General features: G+C 45.2%; 1 protein-coding gene across 2 annotated transcripts in view; it reads left to right on the top strand.

The window, feature by feature from the left end:
• DYRK1A (dual specificity tyrosine phosphorylation regulated kinase 1A) overlaps window positions 1-19,211 on the top strand; it is a 71,035-nt gene that overhangs the window by 10,307 nt on the left and 41,517 nt on the right. For both annotated transcript variants that reach the window (XM_066177163.1, XM_066177162.1), the window contains exon 2: window positions 12,390-12,468. In XM_066177163.1, coding sequence (XP_066033260.1) covers window positions 12,459-12,468 — 10 coding nt within the window. In that variant the 5' untranslated portion in view covers window positions 12,390-12,458. The remainder of the gene's footprint in view (window positions 1-12,389; window positions 12,469-19,211) is intronic.

Here is a 19,211-nt window from a genome sequence, read left to right as displayed (position 1 = left end):
AGCTCCAACTTTCCTGGCAGGGCTGAGTTCTGAGCCTTAAGGAGTGAGCACTCTGGGGAACAGAGAGTCACCTGTGCCAGTGTCCCCTGGGTGTGTGACCCAGCTTTGTCTGTGCTTGAGTTTGCTTGGATTTTAGAGGGAAAATTGCTTAAATGTCTTAATGGGTTCAAGTTTCAGGTGGCCGAACTTGTGCCAGAGTCCTGAGGCACTGCTGGTAGTGCTGGCAGTGGAGGGAAGGTAGGGAATAAAGATTGGAATTGTTGGTCTTCTGTGGCTACTACACCCTCTTAAATTTGGGGGAGATTTGAGAAAACTTCATTGTCTCTTTTTCATCCAGATCAGTCTTCTAGGATGAGATTCCAGTGCTGAGGGGATGCTGTAGAGCAGCACAGCAGGAACAGGATATTCAGAGAAAATCTCAAGCAACATTGATTTTCTCCCCCTTTTTCCTTGCACCCACCCAGATCTGTCCATGTTTTCCTGGGGCTGAAAATCACCTTGCTCTCCCCAAGCCTGTACCTGTGCCCAGTTTGAAATAACAGTTCCAAAAGCAGCATAAAGATGAAAAGAAAGAATTGGTTTTGTGTTTCATCTCCCAGAGGTGAGGGCCAACATTAACCTGCTGATGTTACAAGTGTTGGCAAAGTGATGGGAAGTTCCTGCATAGGGTGCAGATCGTGGAAACACCTGGAGGGAGATTTTTGGAAGAGTTGTTCCGGGGCAAAGAGTGCAAGCTGGAGTTGTTTGAGGGCAGTGACCCCTTGAGCAGCTCCCCTTCCCTCCCCTGGGGCTCTGCTCCCCCTGCTTTGTGTGTCAGCCCAGCAGGGAATTCAGCTGGAATGGAGAATTTTATATTTGGGTGTTGGGCTGTGGGGGTGGGCAGCAGCACAGGCTGGGCTTGGAGAACCCTGGCAGTTCATGGGGAAGGAATTCCCAGGAATTCCTGCCACCCCTGCTGCAGTAAATCCTCCTCTCTCGGTCTCTGTCCCCTCCTGGCTCTGCCTCTGGGACTTTTTGCTGTCTCAGACTTGGAGCTCTCTGGGCTGCTGCCCTGTGTGTCCATCCCAGCTCAGCCTGAGCTTGGGAATCACTTCTGGCTCCCACTTTCCTGGTGCTTCTCTTCTTTCTCTCTTTTCCCTTCTGCTCCTCCTCGAGTTTTCCCTCACCTTTTTAACAATTTTCTAACTTCTGCTTGTGCCCTTTTTCTCCCAGGTCATTGCCAGCACCTCTCATACTGTAATTTCCTCAGTTCTTGTTCTTTCTCTTTTCTCTTGCCCATTTTAAACACTAAAACCTCTCAAGAAACCCCAAGTTTTTAATTTTCTGTGCATTCCCTCCAAAACATTACCACAAACCAATACAACACAGAGGTTTCTTCTCTGTCTCACGTACTTCTGAATTTTCACTTGAATTCTGTGTTGCCTTAAGATAGATGTGCACACACAAAATGTGTTTTTCCTTTTTGGACAAACTGTAAGATGAAGTTCCCAAAGTTAACTTGTAAGAAAAGGTATTTTCACTGTTTAAGCTGTGAGCAGAACCTCCTGATACCAGATGCTGAATTGTGAAGATGCTTCATTTTCTTCTTGCTCTACAAAGGAGACATAAAAAATTATTTCTATTCCACACAGCCACCAGCTGGGCCAGTTATGTTAAAAACCAAAACTCTTCTGGGAATTCCACCCTTGCTTTTCCACTTAAATAGGTGACCAGCTTCACATCCATTCAGATACACAATGTTTTAGCCCAAATGATTTAAGTCTTGTTGATCATTATTTACCTGTTAGTTGGGAAAGTAGGCAGGAGTGCTCGTGCTTTAATATCTGAACCCATCCATTTGAATGTCCATCCACATTTTATCAATCCAGAATGATTTCAGATAAAACTGGAATATTGGGCAATGCACTTTATGGCAGGAAAAAGCGATGAAATTCTTCTGCCCATCCTCTTTGAATTTTTGGCTGGACTGAGGGCAGGGAAGTACCCAGCAAGACCTGCTTCCTCCGAATGGGATTGGTTTGGAATTCTCACATGATAATAAACACAAGTGAGGGTGTGAATTGCAGTGGTTGTCTTCAGAGATGTTCAGTGCTTCTCTCTTAGTTAGTAAATAAAATTACTCCTTATAAATGCTCTGTCTCTGATGAATTGCAGAAAATCTGATGATTTTCTTCCTTAATTTTCTTAATCCCTTTGAGTAGTTTCCCAGTGAGCTCTGTGCATCCTGCTTGGTTTCTGAGTGGTTTATTTCACTGTCTTGTGCTGACCAGCGTGGCACTGCTCAGTTCCAGGCACAGGATTCTGGAGCTGCTCTGGTGTTTGGTGCTTCCCTTCTTTGGCATTCCTTCTCCTCAAGCCAAATTTCTCTTTTCCCTGAGCTGCTTTGGGTTGGCTGTGACTGTCCATGAAATATTTCAGACAAAAATCTGTCTGAGCAAAAAAAGAGGCAAGTTGGGTTGGCTGCTGGAGCAGAGAATCACAGAATCAGTTGGAAAATGGGTGGGAAAACCCTCCAAGGTCATGGAGGTGCTCAGTGCCCACCTTGTCCCCAGCCCAGAGCTCTGAGTGTCACCTCCAGGTGCCACCTGCAGGGCTGGGCACTCCAAAGCTCCCTGGGCAGAGGAATTCCCCTGGAATGTGTCAAAGCACACCCAGGACCCTCCTGTTGAGCTGTTTCACACCATGGGAACTATTTCTATCACAAGTTCCCTTTTCCCAGCAGTGTTCCCTGAGAAGCACAGCGCATCATCCCATGGAACACACCAGCTTAGTATCAAAGGTAAAGAAACAATCTGCTGGAAAAGTGGCTTTGGTTTGGAGTCTTTCCATCCATCCATCCATCCCAGGCTATTCTTGGGAGTGTGAACTTCAGTGGGACACTAAAGCTTTTCTGGCCTTTTTTTATTTCCTGGATACCTTGGACTTGGTGATCCTGAGTGCTCTTTGGAGGGTTATAAGATCTGGATTTAAAAGCCTTTTTTATTATTTTTTTTTAATTTGTTCTCATTTCCTTCCTGCAAGCTGCCTTATTAAAACCATTTTAGGAATTTTTATCAGAGAGAAAAAAAAATACTACAGGAAACCAAACTTCTCTGGTCAGGTCCTTATCAACTCCTGATGCTGGCAGAGATGCTGTTATTAAATAAAATTGTATAGTCTTACCATGACCTAAATACTTAACTGGATAAGTTGGTCAAAGATATTCCATATTTCTCCATAGTGCCTGTGCTCCAAAAGGGATTCAGGCCAAAATTATCCCAAATTTACAGCCTGAGCCTGAAGTGCACATGCAGGACCTCACTGGGATTGAGTCACCTCATGGCAGGGGAGCTCCAACCTCTTGTTGGATCCCTGAAGCTCAGGAAGTCATTGTTTGCCACATTAATAAGGAGGAGATAACGAACTTCTAGGGCTGATTGGCAATCATTTCACTTGAAGGAGTGTCGTGGCTTTTTTTGGTCACTGAAGGTTTATAAATGATCAGTTCTTTTTGGAGGTATCCATACATTGATGTGGAGATTCTAAGGAATTTGGGTTCATAGTAGATTATAATTAGTATATTCTGAGCCTTTTTTTTTTTTTTTTTTAATGGCTTTATCTAGGAGAACAAATCTTCTGAGCTACCAGTAACTGTATTTTTGGGGGTGAATATTTGATGAAAATAAATGTACCCAGTAAAGCTTTTGCTGCTTGATCTGCCCCCAGTGTCTGCACTGCCTTTTCTCCCTTGCATCCACATGCTTTTATCACTTGGCTGGGATGCCTGAATTATTCTTGTGGATTTTAATCCCACTTTAAAACGGAGGAATTTGCAGTTTATTACCTCCCCCTGCCTGGATCTCAGTACACCTTGGGATATACCAAGATTCTGCTTAACAGCAGGGATGGATGGAAGCTTGAAAGGATAACACAAGCAGACCTTGGAATTGTGAGTGTGAAGAAGGTGTTTTGAGTCCATCCCCAGCTGAGATGAGAATTTCCTGAAGTTCCTTAGTTTCTCTCCTTCTTCAATGAGAGTTTTCTAGGTCAGCGCTTCCTTAACCAGGGAATAAGGCCATGGAACATAAACCCATCCTGAGTGATGGGGAATTCACAAATATTATCCTAAGGATGATTCATTTTTAGTGAAAAAAAAAAAAAAAACCCACCACATTTGGAGCTGACAGGGATGTGTGTTCTGAGAAATGGAAGGGCTGGGAGTGAGCAGTGCGAGGAAAATGTGGGAGCTTTATTTATTCATGTCTTTGGTTGTGTGTGTGCTGAATCTCCCCCTCTGCTCTCGGGAGATCCCACCTGGAATGTTGTTTCCAGCTCTGGGGAGCCCCAGGATCAGGGTGTGGAAGGAGAAGCTCCAGGGAGAGCTCAGAGCCCCTCACCAGAGCCAGGAGAGGGACTGGGGACAAGGCCTGCAGGGACAGGACACAGGGAATGGCTTCAGAGTAGGATTTGATGGGATCTTGGGCAGGAATTGTTCCCTGGGTGGGTGGGGAGAGGCTGGGCTGGAATTCCCAGATTTGCTGTGGCTGCCCCTGGATCCCTGGCAGTGCCCAAGGCCAGGTTGGGACAGTGGGAGGTGTCCCTGCCCCGGCACTGGAGGAACTTTCGGGTCCCTTCCAAGGCAGGAATTGCAGGAGTGTCAGTGAGGTCGGGCTGTGGAGCTGGGCAGGGTCAGCAGCAAAGCCCCACGGCAGTGAGGGGCTCAGGGGGCTCTGGGGGCACAGCAGCCACATCAGCATCACCTCTGGCTTTTGGGAGACTTCAGCCTAAAAAGAGTGATCTTAATGAAATAATTCCCTTTATTATGAATTCCCGTGGGGTTGAATGCATCTGATTGTCTTGGAGCCTGAACCTGAGCACTGCCGGTTTCCAAAGCTGATGAACTTCACAGGAATTGCTGCTTGAAAGTGTGTTGAGCAAAGATTTTAAACCTGCTGCTTCTCTCCTGATGTGTCTGGAGCAAGCTGGAGCTGCTGTGGTGTTTCCCAGGTTAAAAGGAGCTGGGAGAGCAGTTTGAGAGCACTCAGCTATGTGTGTCCAGCCCAAATGTGAATAATGAAAGGCAAAGGTTGTGGCATTGCACTTGTCAGTGGGAGCTGCCACAGGGGCAGCATTTAAAAGCTCCAAAAGTCCTTAAAAATATTCACAAACCTCTACATGGCTAAAAAAACCCCACTAACCCAAAATATTACCAATTGGCACCATTTCTGTCCAGAGCCAGCCAGCAGTTACACCTTGGTGTGATTGGTTTGGTGTGTTTGGTTATTTTGTAGTGGGTTTTGGTTTGTTTTGTTTTAATTTGGGAGACTAAATCCGTGCCTGTCTCCATATATTAAAATATTTTGGAAACTTTCAAGAAAAAAGGTACTGCCATACCAGGGCAACAAACATCTACATTGTTATACTTGAAACAAGTAACTTTAAATCTTTTGAGAGCAACACCAGAGCTGTCAATGGAGCTGGAGAAATAGTTTTATTTCATTTAGAAGTGGGACAGCAGCTGCACAGGATCTTCATAAATGTACAGAATATTTCTGGTTGTTGTGGTCTGAGTAAGGTTGATTTTGATTTCCAGCTTCCATGAAAAAGTTCAGGTGGCTGCACCTTGCCAGGTCTCTGAGAAGCAGAGTTTGTAAATCAAGAACACAACAAAAAATGAGAGCAGCAGCAGTAGTGGTGACCACTAAATTGGAAGAATAATCAGCTGGAGTAATACCAAAGTTGTAGTAAGAATCTGTGAATTGAGTGGTTTGGCCACGTTCTGTGGAAACTTGAGGCAGCTTTAGGTGTTCCTGTAATTCTTCTTCCTTTATGGCTCAGAAATTCAGGGACAAGGAGGAAGGTTCTGCTCCCCTGACACTTCTGGCTCTGAAGTTCTGCAGCAGGGCACGTTGGGCTTTGCTTTTCTCAAGTTCTTTTCCCAAGCACCAGGCACAGAGCCGGGTTTTGTCCATGGAATTAATTGGCCTTGTCGAGGACATCTGTAGGAAAACAAAAAAATACCTGCAGAAAAATCTCAGCTCTGCAAAACACGTGGATAAACTTCATTTCCAGCCCTCGTGTACGCTCCACTTTGGAATATGACTTTATTCCCGTGCTGCTGATACTGCAGGGGATGGGCAGCTCCATCCTTTTGTTTGGTGGAGGGAGGGGAATGCAAATCCAGCGGTTTGACTTTTGTCTGACATTATTGAGTGGGTGGGAAAAAAAAAAAGAGCCACTCCCCCCTCTTCATTGGAGGTTCCTTATAAGGTCAGTGGACTGCAAAATATTTGAAGTTTGTGCTTCTAAAATGAATATTTTTTTACTCAGTGAGTAAGTAAAGCGTCAGATGCAAATTATCTAAAAAATCTCAAGTATTTCAACCTTTATTGTGAGGCTTTTTCTTCCCCTCCTCTCCCCCCTCACTGTGTCAGTTTAATTCTTCTTAAAACCACAGCCTTTATTCTGGGGTTCACATGAATTAATGAATATTGAAAAAAACAAATCCTGAACTTCTCTGGCTGGATGGGTCAGTTACGAATTTAACGTTTCAGGTTCCTTCAGACACCTGGGGAGCAGCACGTGTTTAGAACTGTAAAAAAAAAAAAAAGATCTATTATAAAACAATGGTGTGTTATAAATCAGGTGTTTCAGAGACTCAAACTCCACTCTGAAGCCTTAATTCAAATCTGAATTAATCCTGGTGTGACACCACTGATAAAATCACATTTGGTTGTATTTTAGGTGCATTTGAGGGGATTTTGGCACCGCCACTGGCCACACCTTAGAGGACTGAACTGGGATTAATAATTGGGGATTAATAATTGTGGAATGTCCCATTGCAGCAGCAGCAGTGGGAAGGGCAGAAGCTGCTTTCGTGCTGCTGCTGCTGCTGGAAAGAAATTCCTGCTCTGCTGCAACTGCACTTCTGCCCGTGCCAGCTCTGAAATTGGGTGAGAAACTCTGATTTCAGCAAAGCTGCTGCCACAAGCTTTCACACCTCACCCCTGGCTCCTTGCATCACGTGGGGTAAATTTAGCAGGAGAGTGGAACCAGTCATTCACAGCATCTTCTTTCCAGAGGAACCAAAAAGCTTTTTGGAACTCGGGAAATCATTTGCTGTGCACACAAAAAGATCGTGGTTGGGAATGTTTTGGGTTGAGCTGGGCTTGGTTCATGAGCAGCTCACAAGTCCTGGTCTGGAAACTCCCAGTTACACATTGCAGCTCCTCAGGAGGGTCAGGGCTGTGTTGGGGAAGTCAATTTTATAAACTCACTTCTGCTGCTTGTTGCCTTTTCCCCAGTGATGTAGGGAAATGCTCAATTTCCAATTTTTTTGATGTTCTCTTTCCATGTTTAAGGAGGAGAAAGCTGCACCCCTTGAGGGTGAGCCGCCATCAGAAAGTGACTCTGTAAATTACACAAAGTCACCCGAAGAGAGATACTTTATTTTTACTAAAACCCTAAGGATGATGAGTTTTAAAACCTTTGCCCAGAGAAGCTGTCCCATCCCTGGCAGTGTCCCAGGCCAGGCTGGATGGGCTTGGAGCAAGCTGGGATAGTGGAAGGTGTCCCTGCCCAGGGATGATCTTTAAGGTCCTTTCCATCCCAAACCATTCCATGATTCCCTCATTCTGTGCTCTTAAAGTAGTTGTTGCAGTGAAAATATTCACTAATAGCTGTTGCAGAATCCCAGAGAAATCCAAGCTGGAGAGGGGGATCTGTGACTTCTTTGGGAAGAGGACAGATGTGATGCTGAGCACAAATTCATTTCCCTGTGTTTTAGCACTCACAGGAACCTGCAGGTGCCCACAAAGGGCAGGGATATATTGATTTTTAATGCTGGAATCATAATTTACCTTTAATTTTCTGCTGTGATTTTGCAGGTGAACCCGAGCTGTTGTACAAAGCAGAGCTCAGTACAGCATGGCCATTTTTTTCCCCCTCATTTTCATTTTTGTGAATTATTCCTCAGCTAGATCCTCAGCTGTGCTGGTCACAAGAAGAGCAGAGAATTTGGGGGTGTTTTTAGCTTTCAGATGTGTGCTGATTTAGACATGAAACACATGGGATTTCCCTGTAACAAAGCCCCGCTGCCTGTGCTGGGTGCTGGCAAAACAATGATCCTGGAATTCCTCAGCTTTGTCCCTCTGGGAAGCTGTCAGTCACTGAGCACCCTGTCACATTTATTAATCTAATTCCAATCGGATTGATTGTACTCCACATTTCACCGTGCAGCCTTGGAAATAAAACACCAAACCCGTGTCTTTGAGGAATCTTTTGCTCAGTTTGTTCTTCCATCAGACCTCATCACTGCTCGCCTCTGCATAATTCAGATGCCTAAATCCATTCTATTCCAATATGTTAATAACCCCAGTTTCGTGGTGGGTACCTCAGGATAATTTTCCTTGTAAATAAATTTGAAAAAAACGTGGTTTCTAAGTAAGTATTTATATTTTATGTTGCTAGCAACAGGCCTGCCCGTGTTCACCGAAGGTCAGTGACCTGAATTATGTTCAGCTCTGCCAGCAGTGTGTGTAGTCATGAGAAATGCAGGGGGTTTCTCTCTATTCCGTGGCTGTGACTTTAAAAATGACAAAATACGCTTTTCACAGAGGGAAAAAAAACTTGAACCTGGCTTTGCAGAAAGATTCCGTGTTGCATCTTAGAACACAACGATCCCGAGTAAGGAAAATAAGTCCCTCTGTGAAGGGTTTTAATTAGTAAAATGAAAAAAAGTCAACCCCTCCCCAGCAGACTTCTCTTTTCATTAAATTTTCATGTTCATAATGGTTTTTGCACTTGAACTTTTAGGGGCTTAGAACTCTGATTGCTCTGAACCCAACTTTGATCTGCTCTGCACCTATTGATGTGTGGTGGGTATTGAGTTTTGCAGGAAGGGATGAATGCTCCTAAGGAGTACAGGGGATAAAACTTGAGTTCTCAAAGAGAACAGCAGGGAAACCAGGCTTGGGGTGTGAGGAAAAGTCCAAGATTTGTTATTCAGTGTCACCATCTCCAGGATATTGTGGATGTAACCTGGACTAGAAGGAGCCTGGGGTGGGTAGGGAACAGGAAAACAGGAAACAAAAGCGCCAGGTAAACTTCTAGCACAGGTGATTTCTAAGAATTTCCCTCTTCGTTTAAATAAAAGACTTCAGCTTTTATTCTGCTCTTTGCTCAACCACTTTCAATAATTTGCTTTTTACCACCTTCCCTGTCGTCTGTTCCTTCCTCTCCTCCTTTATTTCCAATTCACTTCTGCTCTATTCTGGTAAGGAGATCAAACTGGGTTCTTGAAGGCCAGTAAATGTTATTACTGAAGGGATTCTTCTGGTAATGATCTTACAGACTGTGTGATGAGCAGGATTTGCTCTTGCCTCCTCTTATCATCAATTTATTATCTAAACCAGGAAGCCTTTGTGCAAAAAAAGGCCTTTTGCTTGAAGGGCTTGGCAGTGCACACACAGCTGAAGACACTGAGTTTAAGCCATTGGGTGCAATTTGGTTGTATCTATTTAAAACAGAACAAACAAAAAAACCCCTAAAATTGTTACCCTTTTACGTTGTGCGTCTGTGACACTCTTACTGTCACAGGGGTTTGGGTTCTGCTGAGATTTCAAACCGTTCCTTGGGGCGTTTCCACTCTGGAATTCCACTGGAGTTCTCCAGGATGGGCTGAAGGAGACTGAAGCTGGAGTGGATCTCTGTTCCTGCTCAGCTCTGAAATGTGTTGATTCCTGTTAATCGCCTGTTAATGACTTTCTCACATCAGCAGCTCTCCCTTAGTGTCGGTAGCTCTTAAAGTGTCTCCTAAAATCTGAAATAACCCTGTGGTTACATCTGCAGCTGCTTTGGGAGCTCAGCATTCCCAGTGTGGAACGGGCAGCAGACAGTGGTTGGACACTCCACGATAATTTTGGCATAAATTTGCTCAAACTCTGCTGATAGTTTGAGCTGAACTGGGTTAGGATTGAAACTGGTCTGGCACTGGTGGCACTGGGAGGGATCAAGCAGGGGTTGAGCTGCGGGGTGGTAAAGACAAGAGGGTGATGCCTTCAGTCCTCGAGCTGCTGCTGGCAAAGGCTTCCTGGTTCAAATAATAAATTGATGCTAATCAATTAATCCTGGTGCAAACCCAGAGTTGCTGCAGTTCAGGGGAATAAAGGACATTGGCCAGAGGGAGCTTTTAGAGATGGGACTGAGGGTCTGCAGCCTTCGAGCACCAAAGTGTGGGATGGACTAACCTGGGGCTCCAGTACTTGGAGCTGCTGGAGAGAGCCCAGAGGAGGCTCCAGGATGAGCAGAGGGATGGAGCAGCTCTGCTGGGAGGAAAGGCTGGCACAGCTGGGATTGTTCAGCCCGGACAGGAGAAGCTTTGGGCTGAGCTCAGGGTGGCCTTGCAGGGCCTGAAGGAGCCCCAGGAAACCTGGAGAGAGACAATTCCCAAGGCATGGAGGGACAGGACACAGGGAATGGCTTCACACTGAGAAATGACAAGTTTAGGTGGGATGTTGGGGAAAAATCCTTCCCTGGGAGGGTGGGGAGGGGCTGGGCTGGAATTCCCAGATTTGCTGTGGCTGCCCCTGGATCCCTGGCAGTGTCCAAGGCCAGGTTGGACATTGGGGCTTGGAGCAGCCTGGGACAGTGGGAGGTGTCCCTGCCATGGCAGGGGTGGCACTGGGTGATCTTTAAGGTCCCTTCCACCCCGAACCTCTCTGGGATTCCACTGTCAGTTTGATTAAATAAGATTTTGCTCTTCTTTTCTTTTCTTTTCTTTTCTTTTCTTTTCTTTTCTTTTCTTTTCTTTTCTTTTCTTTTCTTTTCTTTTCTTTTCTTTTCTTTTCTTTTCTTTTCTTTTCTTTTCTTTTCTTTTCTTTTCTTTTCTTTTCTTTTCTTTTCTTTTCTTTTCTTTTCTTTTCTTTTCTTTTCTTTTCTTTTCTTTTCTTTTCTTTTCTTTTCTTTTCTTTTCTTTTCTTTTCTTTTCTTTTCTTTTCTTTTCTTTTCTTTTCTTTTCTTTTCTTTTCTTTTCTTTTCTTTTCTTTTCTTTTCTTTTCTTTTCTTTTCTTTTCTTTTCTTTTCTTTTCTTTTCTTTTCTTTTCTTTTCTTTTCTTTTCTTTTCTCCTGCAGAGTCCCAGGGCTGCCTGTGCCGGCTCAGTGGGCTCAGCTCCTCGTGGGAGGAGTTCACTCAGACCAAACCTTTCCCTCAAACTGATTTAGGCAGCAGAGTGCCCAGCCTCTAGGAGCTGCTGTGGCCTCAGCAGAGCTCCTGGCAGCTGTGGATGTGGCAGTGCCAGAAAACCCCTGTGGCTTCAGGATATGGGATCACCACTTTTAGGGTTTCCCCTTTCTTCGAGAGAGGGCACGACAGCAAAACATCACCTCCTAAAAACCACGAACACAACCACTGCAACATCCAAAAACCCAATTCCTTGTCCTGCTGCCCCCTTCCCTTGGGTGTGTGTGACACTGGAGTGGCACAGGGACAGGGCAGGGTGGGCTGGGCAGGGTTTTTGGACTCTCATTGTCGGGGGGAAATGGAGCGAACGGCGCCGGGCGCTGCTCGAGTCGCGGGGTCTGAGAGCGTTCTGGGCTGCTCACACTCGCCTCAAGTTACATATTTCAGGAGGTGTTTAAATAATTATAACCCTCCAATTCCAGCTGGTCAGTCATTTGCAGAGTTCTCTCAAATTCTCAGGAATTCTGAGTGGGTTTGGTGTTTCCATAGGTGGTAGAGTACCAGTGATTATTTGTTGGAGAACAAGTGAAAAACAAATGCTTGAGAAATGCTTTGACCACTCTTAGTTGCTGGGTGTTGTGTTTTGGGTTTTAGTTTTTTTTGCTGTTCTTCTTAATTGCTGCTGGAGTTTTCTTCCTACAGACTCCTGTCTTCATATCTCTTTGTCTGAGGAAAGCACAATTTTATTTTTCTGAGCATATTTTAATTATTTGCAGCAAGGGGAACCTTATTTAATTTCATCAGGCTGTGAGGAGAAACTTTAACATTTAGGAATTTCTATGCATTTAGAGTTCTATAGCTTGTAGATTTGGAAAAAAACCCCACAAGTTCAGTTGTGTTTTAGAAATATTGGCCTGAATTCCGGTGAAAATCCACCCATTTAAGGGCTTGGCAAAGATGGGTAACTGACAATTTTTTGGGATTATATTAATGTTGAGATTTATTCAGTGCCCAGTTGAAATTTAAGTTAATCCTTGCCATTTTGCCACTTTAAAAGTTTCTCTAAACCCAGATGCCACTGGGAGATAAGTCTTTGTCACGCCCATGTCTGCTTTTCCTGTTGGAAAACTTCATTTTCCCTTTGGATTTCTTTGGTTTAGCTCAGGGCTGAACTGAGCAGTTGTGGCTGCACTTTAAGATGTTAATTCTCTTTTTTTTCCCCCTTTTTCAGTGTTGTTTGCTGCTGGACTCCCCCTGTCCCCACAACCCTGCAGGATGATATGAGACTTGAAAGAAGACGATGCATACAGGTGATTTCATATTTAGGATTTTTACAATGGAAAATGTTGGATGTTCTTGATGTGCTTTTTGTTGCTGCACCATTCTCTGTCCCCCCAGATAATGTTGTTCCAACTTAGAATTTTGAAATCTTTCTTTGCCCTTTCAAAACTCTCCTGCAGCTCAGAAAATTCTTCCAGGAAGGAAATGGTTTTCCTGAATGGGAATATTGTTTGCAAAGTTTGAATGGGAAATGCTGCTGAAGGTGCCATTTAAATGGACTGGTTGATATTTTAGGAGGTTCTCCCCTTTTTTTTGGCTAATCAGAAATCCTGGAAGTGCCAAGTGTATTTGGAGATTCAATGGCTGGTTTTTACTTTTGCTGGAAATCCAATTCATATTGCGACACAGAAAAATCCAGAGCACAAAATTGAGTTTATCCAGGAGGGTTGCTCTAATTTTTTTAGACCCAAATGTCCTTACTTCAACCAGATCTTTGCTTTGCTTTGCTTGTTCAGCTTTAAACCCCAGGAATCCTTAGGGCTGGAATAATAATAATAATAAAAAAAGAACTGGGCAGATTTCCTTGTGCATCCAGCTCATCTCCTGACTGACAGTTTTCAGTTGCATCAGCTGTTGGTGCATAAACAGCTTTGGAGGGTCTGTTTACATGGAGCCTTTGGATTAGGACCAAGATGCTGGAAGTGGAGATTTCATTCCCTGAAAACCAAACATCTCTCATTCCACTCCCCTGTTGGTGAGCTGTGTGTGTGTGCTGGAAGCTCAAGTCAAAGCAGGTCTAAAAGAATTCTAAAATTAGGTTGGGCAAAGAAGAGGAGAAGAAAAAAAAACCAAAACAACCAAAACTTCTCCAAAGGGATGTTTCATTTTTTTTTATATGTTTTCCTTTTAAATATCTACATCTAGAGGAGAGGCATTAGAAGTGTAGAAAATTGATGTCCCATCAGATTCGGGGAGCTCTGTCTAGTAGGCAGTGACAGATGAAAATAGAACCTAAATATTGAGAAAATGTTTTGAAAGCTTTAAAAATACTCATCCCACAGCTGAAAGGAGAGATAATGTTATGAAATTGTACCTCATGTATGACTGCGCTTGAGAGAATTCAGTTTCACATTGCAATGCATTCATCTGATTGAAAACTTCCAACTTCAGCACTTTCAGTCTTGGTCAGAATTTCTGATGGTCTTGAGCTGGTAGAATTATGAGCTTGCAGAACAGAAATGGATACAAGATTTAGGAATTTAAGTGGTAATTGTGTCTTCCTGCAGCTCAAAATTTCTTTATTTACAAGTCCCTTGATAAATACAGATCAACAAAAACCAGCACAAAGACCTTTATGCCTCTCATGTGTTGGAAGTTTAAAAACTCAGGTTTATTTGCATTTTCTGTTTCTTGGGAGAGCCAAGCTGGTTGTGCTGAGGTTCTGAGGATGAACAAGGTTTGCAGGCCTTAAAATGAGCCCCTGCCCTGTGATAATTGTGTGCTGCAGTGACAGGAGGAGTCATTTGGTGACTGCTGATCTCAGTCTCAACTTGAAAGTACCTGGGGAGAGCTCAGACCCCCAAATGGAAAGGTTTTGTGGTTCTTGAGGATGACTTCAAGAAGGTTTCTTGAGGGTGGTTGATCAGAGGTGCCTGGTAATGTCTAAACAACCTTTGGTCAAAGGGGGGGTCAATAAATCTTTTGTTATAATGAGCATCACTTCATTGCCCTGGAAGCTGCTCTAAAGCCCTACAACAATCCACAGCAGAACTGGGGAAACAACCCCCTAAAGAGGAAGAGTTTTTCACTTCTGCCATGGAATACTTTGATTTTACATCACCACCTAGGCTGAAAACACAGAAATGTATGAAGGTCCACTGCTTTAAAAAAAAAAAAAAAAAAAAAGTGAAAATGTGAAGAAATGGGGATATTTAAAGCTGTTTTCCGGTTTGACTCACCAGGAAAACAAACTTGCAGCACGCTGAACTTCCCTTTTTGCCCTGTATAATATGTAGGACACCCAACAAAAGGGCACTTTGAGGTGCTCTTGGGAGAACTGAAAGGTTTTCAATACTTTTATCGATGATCTGGAGCAGGGGATCGAGTGCACCCTCACCCAGTTTGGCAACACCAGTTTGGGAAAGAGTGTGGGCCTGGAAGATTCTGCAGAGGGATCAGGACAGGATGAGGATGAGGATGAGGACAGGCTGGATCCATGGGATGATCCAGGTGTGAGGGTCAGCCAGGCCAAGGGTCACAACAACCCCGTGGAGCTCCAGGCTGGGCAGAGGGGCTGGAAAAGCTGGAAAAGGCCCTGGGGGTGCTGGTGACGGGCTGGACACGAGCCCAGGGGTGTCCAGGTGGGCAAGAGGCCCCTGGGCTGGATGAGGAATTGTGTGTCCAGCAGGAGCAGAGCAGGGATTGTCCCTCTGGGCTCCAGGGCTGTGTCCAGCTGTGGCTCCTGCAGGAGAGCCCTGGAGGGGCTGGAGCGTGTCCAGGGCAGGGCAGGGAGCTGGGGAAGGGGCTGGAGCCCCAGGAGGGGCTGAGGGAGCTGGGCAAGGGGCTGAGCCTGGAGAAAAGGAGGCTCAGGGGGGACCTGGTGGCTCTGCACAAGTCCCTGCCAGGAGGGGACAGCCGGGGGGGTCGGGCTCTGCTCCCAGGGAACAGGGACAGCAGGAGAGGGAACGGCCTCAGGCTGGCCCAGGGGAGGCTCAGCTTGGCCAGCAGCAGGAATTTCCCCATGGAAAGGGTGCTCAGGCCTTGGCAGGGGCTGCCCAGGGAGGTGCTGCAATCACAACCCTGGGAAATGTTCAAAAACCTATGGATGTGGCACCTGAGTTCATGGACAGGCAGAGTTGGGGTAAGGGTTGGACCTTGATGATCCTCGAGGTGTTTTCCAGCCTTAATGATTCTCTGATTCCGTGTTTACTTGGGGATTTTTTAGGATCTGCAATAAGCAAAGCTGGGGTTCAGCTCTGCACAGGAAAAGCCAAGTTTGTATTTCAGTCGTGCTGTGCTAACACAGGGAATGCCTTAGAGGGTGATTTGTGACAAAAAAAAAAGTGTTTTCAGAATGGGAATTTTTCATTTCTTTGTCCTTTGCAAATCTCTCCAGGACCTTTTGACAAAACAAGGAACCAAACACCTCTGGGTGTAGTTGGGCTGGTGGTCAATATCCAACCCATAGTCACTTTCATGGTGTGGTGGCATCAGATTTGGGATTGTGCTGGGTTCCTACAAGCAGAGATTCATCTTGTGTTTAAAAGTTGGTGTTCCCGGAGTTCCTGCCACACCTTGTCCTGCTCCTGTGGAACTCAGTGGTTGGTTGTTCTTTATTTTAGTTCTTTTTTTTTTAATTGAGGTTCCTTATAAAAATCATTCGGTTTTGTAACAGCTTTCTGGGTTTGATTTTTGTAAACCTAAAAGCCTGAGGAATATGGATCTAAAAATACTGAGATGTCTGATTTTTTAAGCTTTTGAAGAGCTCAAAGCTTCTTTTTTGTAACCTCTGTAAGAAAACAGTAACATGATGGTTACAGCAGATTATTCTCATCAAGTTGGAATTATCTTGGATGCACCAGAGATGTTGAGAACCAAGGAAATGTGATAATGGTGTAGTGAAATTTGATAAGACATTGGAGGTGCTCATGTTGCTCTTGGGAAAAAAAAAAAAAGAAGTCATTTTTGGACAAGGGAAAAAAAAGCCAATCCAATCCTCTTCAATAAGGATGCTGTAAGAGCAATCAAATAGTCAATTCTCACACAGATACCTGTCCTCTCTCTGTATTCCTTATTAAAATATAACAAATCCACAGGAAGGATTCCTGGGAAGTTCCTGGACTGGGTTGAGTTCAGGACCTGCAAGTGTCCTTTGGAAATGGAGAATTGGGCCACGGCTCTCACATCTCCTACCTCATGTTTTAGTTGCTGATTTCATTGAGCCTGGAGCTGTTTTAAAGGATGTTTTTATATGTCAGTAGTTAAAAACAAACAAACAAACCCACAAAGCGAAGCAGAAAACCCCTCAGTCAGAACAAAGTGTGTCCGTGGTGCTGCTCTGTGTTACCTGAACTGCTTCAGTCACAGCCCCTGCAAGTGGAAAATCCAGGAAATCCCTGGGCCAGCACCGTGTTTTCCCTCCCCTGGATGTTCTTGCTCACCCTGGTTCCACTGAGGTGGTTTTACACCTGGGCACCCTTGGGGAGCTGAAAGTTGGGGGCAGAAAACCAGGAATGGAAGGAAGTTGGCAGAAAACGAGGCTTGGGAAGAGCCAAAAAAGGTCCAGGTGCTGCTTCCCTGCTGGACTCCCACTGGTTTTGGTTGTGCTGGGGCACTGGTTCCAGTTGGATTCTGTCTAGCTGGAGTTTCTGGTGGATATTCAGGTCCTGGCTGAGCAGATCAACACAACTTGGCCACAAATAGAAAATCCCACAAAAAAAAAATCACGTCCGAGACAAAGCTGCTCATTAGGAGGGAAGTTTGAAATCCAAGCAGCTCATGAGGGCTTGGATATTCCCATGGCTGATTTTTCCATGGAAAAATCCCTTTGCAGCAGGGCCATCCCCTGGTTTTCCATGGATAAATCCCTTTCCGTGCTGCTTTTGGGGAGTTTTGATGTGAAATCAATGGGGAAGGGCAGAGCTGCTCAGACTGGAAGTGGAAGTTCTGCTTTTCAGAGATGGAGTCATTGACCTCAATGAATGATAACCTTGAAGTCAACAGACTAAATTAATGCTCCACTTTCTGCATTTGAGAGCAGCAATGTGAAAACCTGGACAGCTAAAGTTAGATTCCTGCATCCATATTTAAAAAGAAGTTGCCTATTTAAAAGAAAAGGGGTTTGGGTATTTTTTTTTTCCCCTCCTCCAGAATGGTTCAGTAGCTGTGATATTGAAAATTGGAAGTTTTCAGCCTCAACCCCCATCTAAGAGGAAACAAAAAATCCCATTCCAGGATTTTTGGCCTGGAATTACAGCCTGGTGGAGGATGTTCCTTATTCAGGAACAGACCAGAGCATCTAAACCAGAAAATCTTTTCTTATATATAGTTTTAATATTCTGGAAAAGTAATTTCTATTCATTTTGCCTCCCAGCACACGTGACCCTCTTTTACAAACCATTTGAGGTAACTTTCAGTGAAGTTTTCAGTTGTGAGGAGATTTCTTTTATTGTCAGGCTGAAATTCATTTCTCTTGCTGATTTCTGAGAGCGAAGAAAAACTTTATTTCGAACAAAACCAAATCAAAATTCAGATCAAAAATTGCAGTAATAACTCTTAAAAATTATTTCCCATTTCCTGAATGATTGCTCAGCCCACCAAGAATGCCTGCAATAAACAAAACACTGCAAATACAGAGTTTTTCCTGCAGCTTCGAAAGTCAGTGTTCAGTGGGGGAACAGAAAGGAAAGGTTCTCTAGGCCAAGGCAGCAATGGGATGGTGAAACTGAGTTTGGAGCTCGGAATTGTGCCTTGTCCCAGGGATTTACTGCCTCAGGTGTCTGCTGGGAGTGGCCCTGGCTTGTCCATCCCATTTTGTGTCCTCTCTCTGCTGCTTTTGGCAGCAAATGTTCCTGGATTGGTCCTGCTGGCCTGGCCTGGGAGGGTTTGGGGTGAAGTTTTGGAGTGAGGGTGGGTGTTGAAGGGAATCTCTCAGCCCTGGGCTCCAGGGAAAGGCCCTTGGTTCACATCCGCAGGGAGTTTCATGGCCTTGGCACGGGCAGCACCAATTCAGGAGCTTTTGCAGCTTTCCAGGAGTCACACCTGAGATGAGTGAGCTGTGATTTCACCCTGAGGGACTCCCAGGGTGCAGATCTGCACCCAGCAGCCCTCCATGGGTATTTATGGAATTCCTGAGGCTGGAGAAGTCCTCCCAGCCCAGCGAGTCCCAGCTGTGCCCCGTCCCCACCTTGTCACCCTGAGTGCCACCTCCAGGTGACACCTCCAGGGACGGGCACTCCAAAGCTCCCTGGGCAGCCCCTGCCAAGGCCTGAGCACCCTTTCCATGGGGAAATTCCTGCTGCTGGCCAAGCTGAGCCTCCCCTGGGCCAGCCTGAGGCCGTTCCCTCTCCTCCTGTCCCTGTTCCCTGGGAGCAGAGCCCGACCCCCCCGGCTGTCCCCTCCTGGCAGGGACTTGTGCAGAGCCACCAGGTCCCCCCGAGCCTCCTTTTCTCCAGGCTCAGCCCCTTGCCCAACACTGCAAATTCCTCATCATTGGACAAACTTGACTTTAAATGGTACCACTTCAGTTCCTGTGCGTATTCTGTGTTCAGTCCAGGGCAGCAAATATTTGTGGGAGGCATCGTTCATAAATCATGGAGCCAGGTGGAAATGACCTCTGCCCCCATCCCTGAAGTTCTGTTCCTTTGGGGTTAGGTTTTGGAAGACACCATAGGATGGTTCTCTGAACAGCCAGGCCTGAGGAGCTCCTGGGGAGGATTCCATTAATAATACTTCATCAGGCAAGTGGAGGCAGGAATTGAGCAAATATTGTCCCGAAATCTCGCTGAAATGGGACATTCTGACTTGTAAGATTTGTATTTCTCTTTTTCTAGTCAGGCTGGAGCTTCCTGTTCTGTTCCATTCATTTTGTGATCCGTGGTTTGTGATGCTTCTATCAAACCCTCTTGCAGGCAGTGGTGCCCAGATGTGTTTGCTTGGTTCCTAACTGGGATTAAACTGGTGGATTCCCAACTTTCCAGGGCAACATGAACGTGCTCAGCCTGATGACAGTGTTTTTTCCTGGTCGTACACAGGGGAGTAAGTTCCCCTCAGC

The sequence above is a fragment of the Chamaea fasciata genome, unplaced genomic scaffold (assembly GCF_029207755.1).
Source record: "Chamaea fasciata isolate MVZ Bird 193981 ecotype frontalis unplaced genomic scaffold, bChaFas1.0.hap1 SCAF_2, whole genome shotgun sequence".
In the NCBI taxonomy this organism is placed as follows: Eukaryota; Metazoa; Chordata; class Aves; order Passeriformes; family Sylviidae; genus Chamaea; species Chamaea fasciata.
Note: the sequence above shows the minus strand (reverse complement) of the source record. Positions and strands in the feature narration are given on the sequence as shown.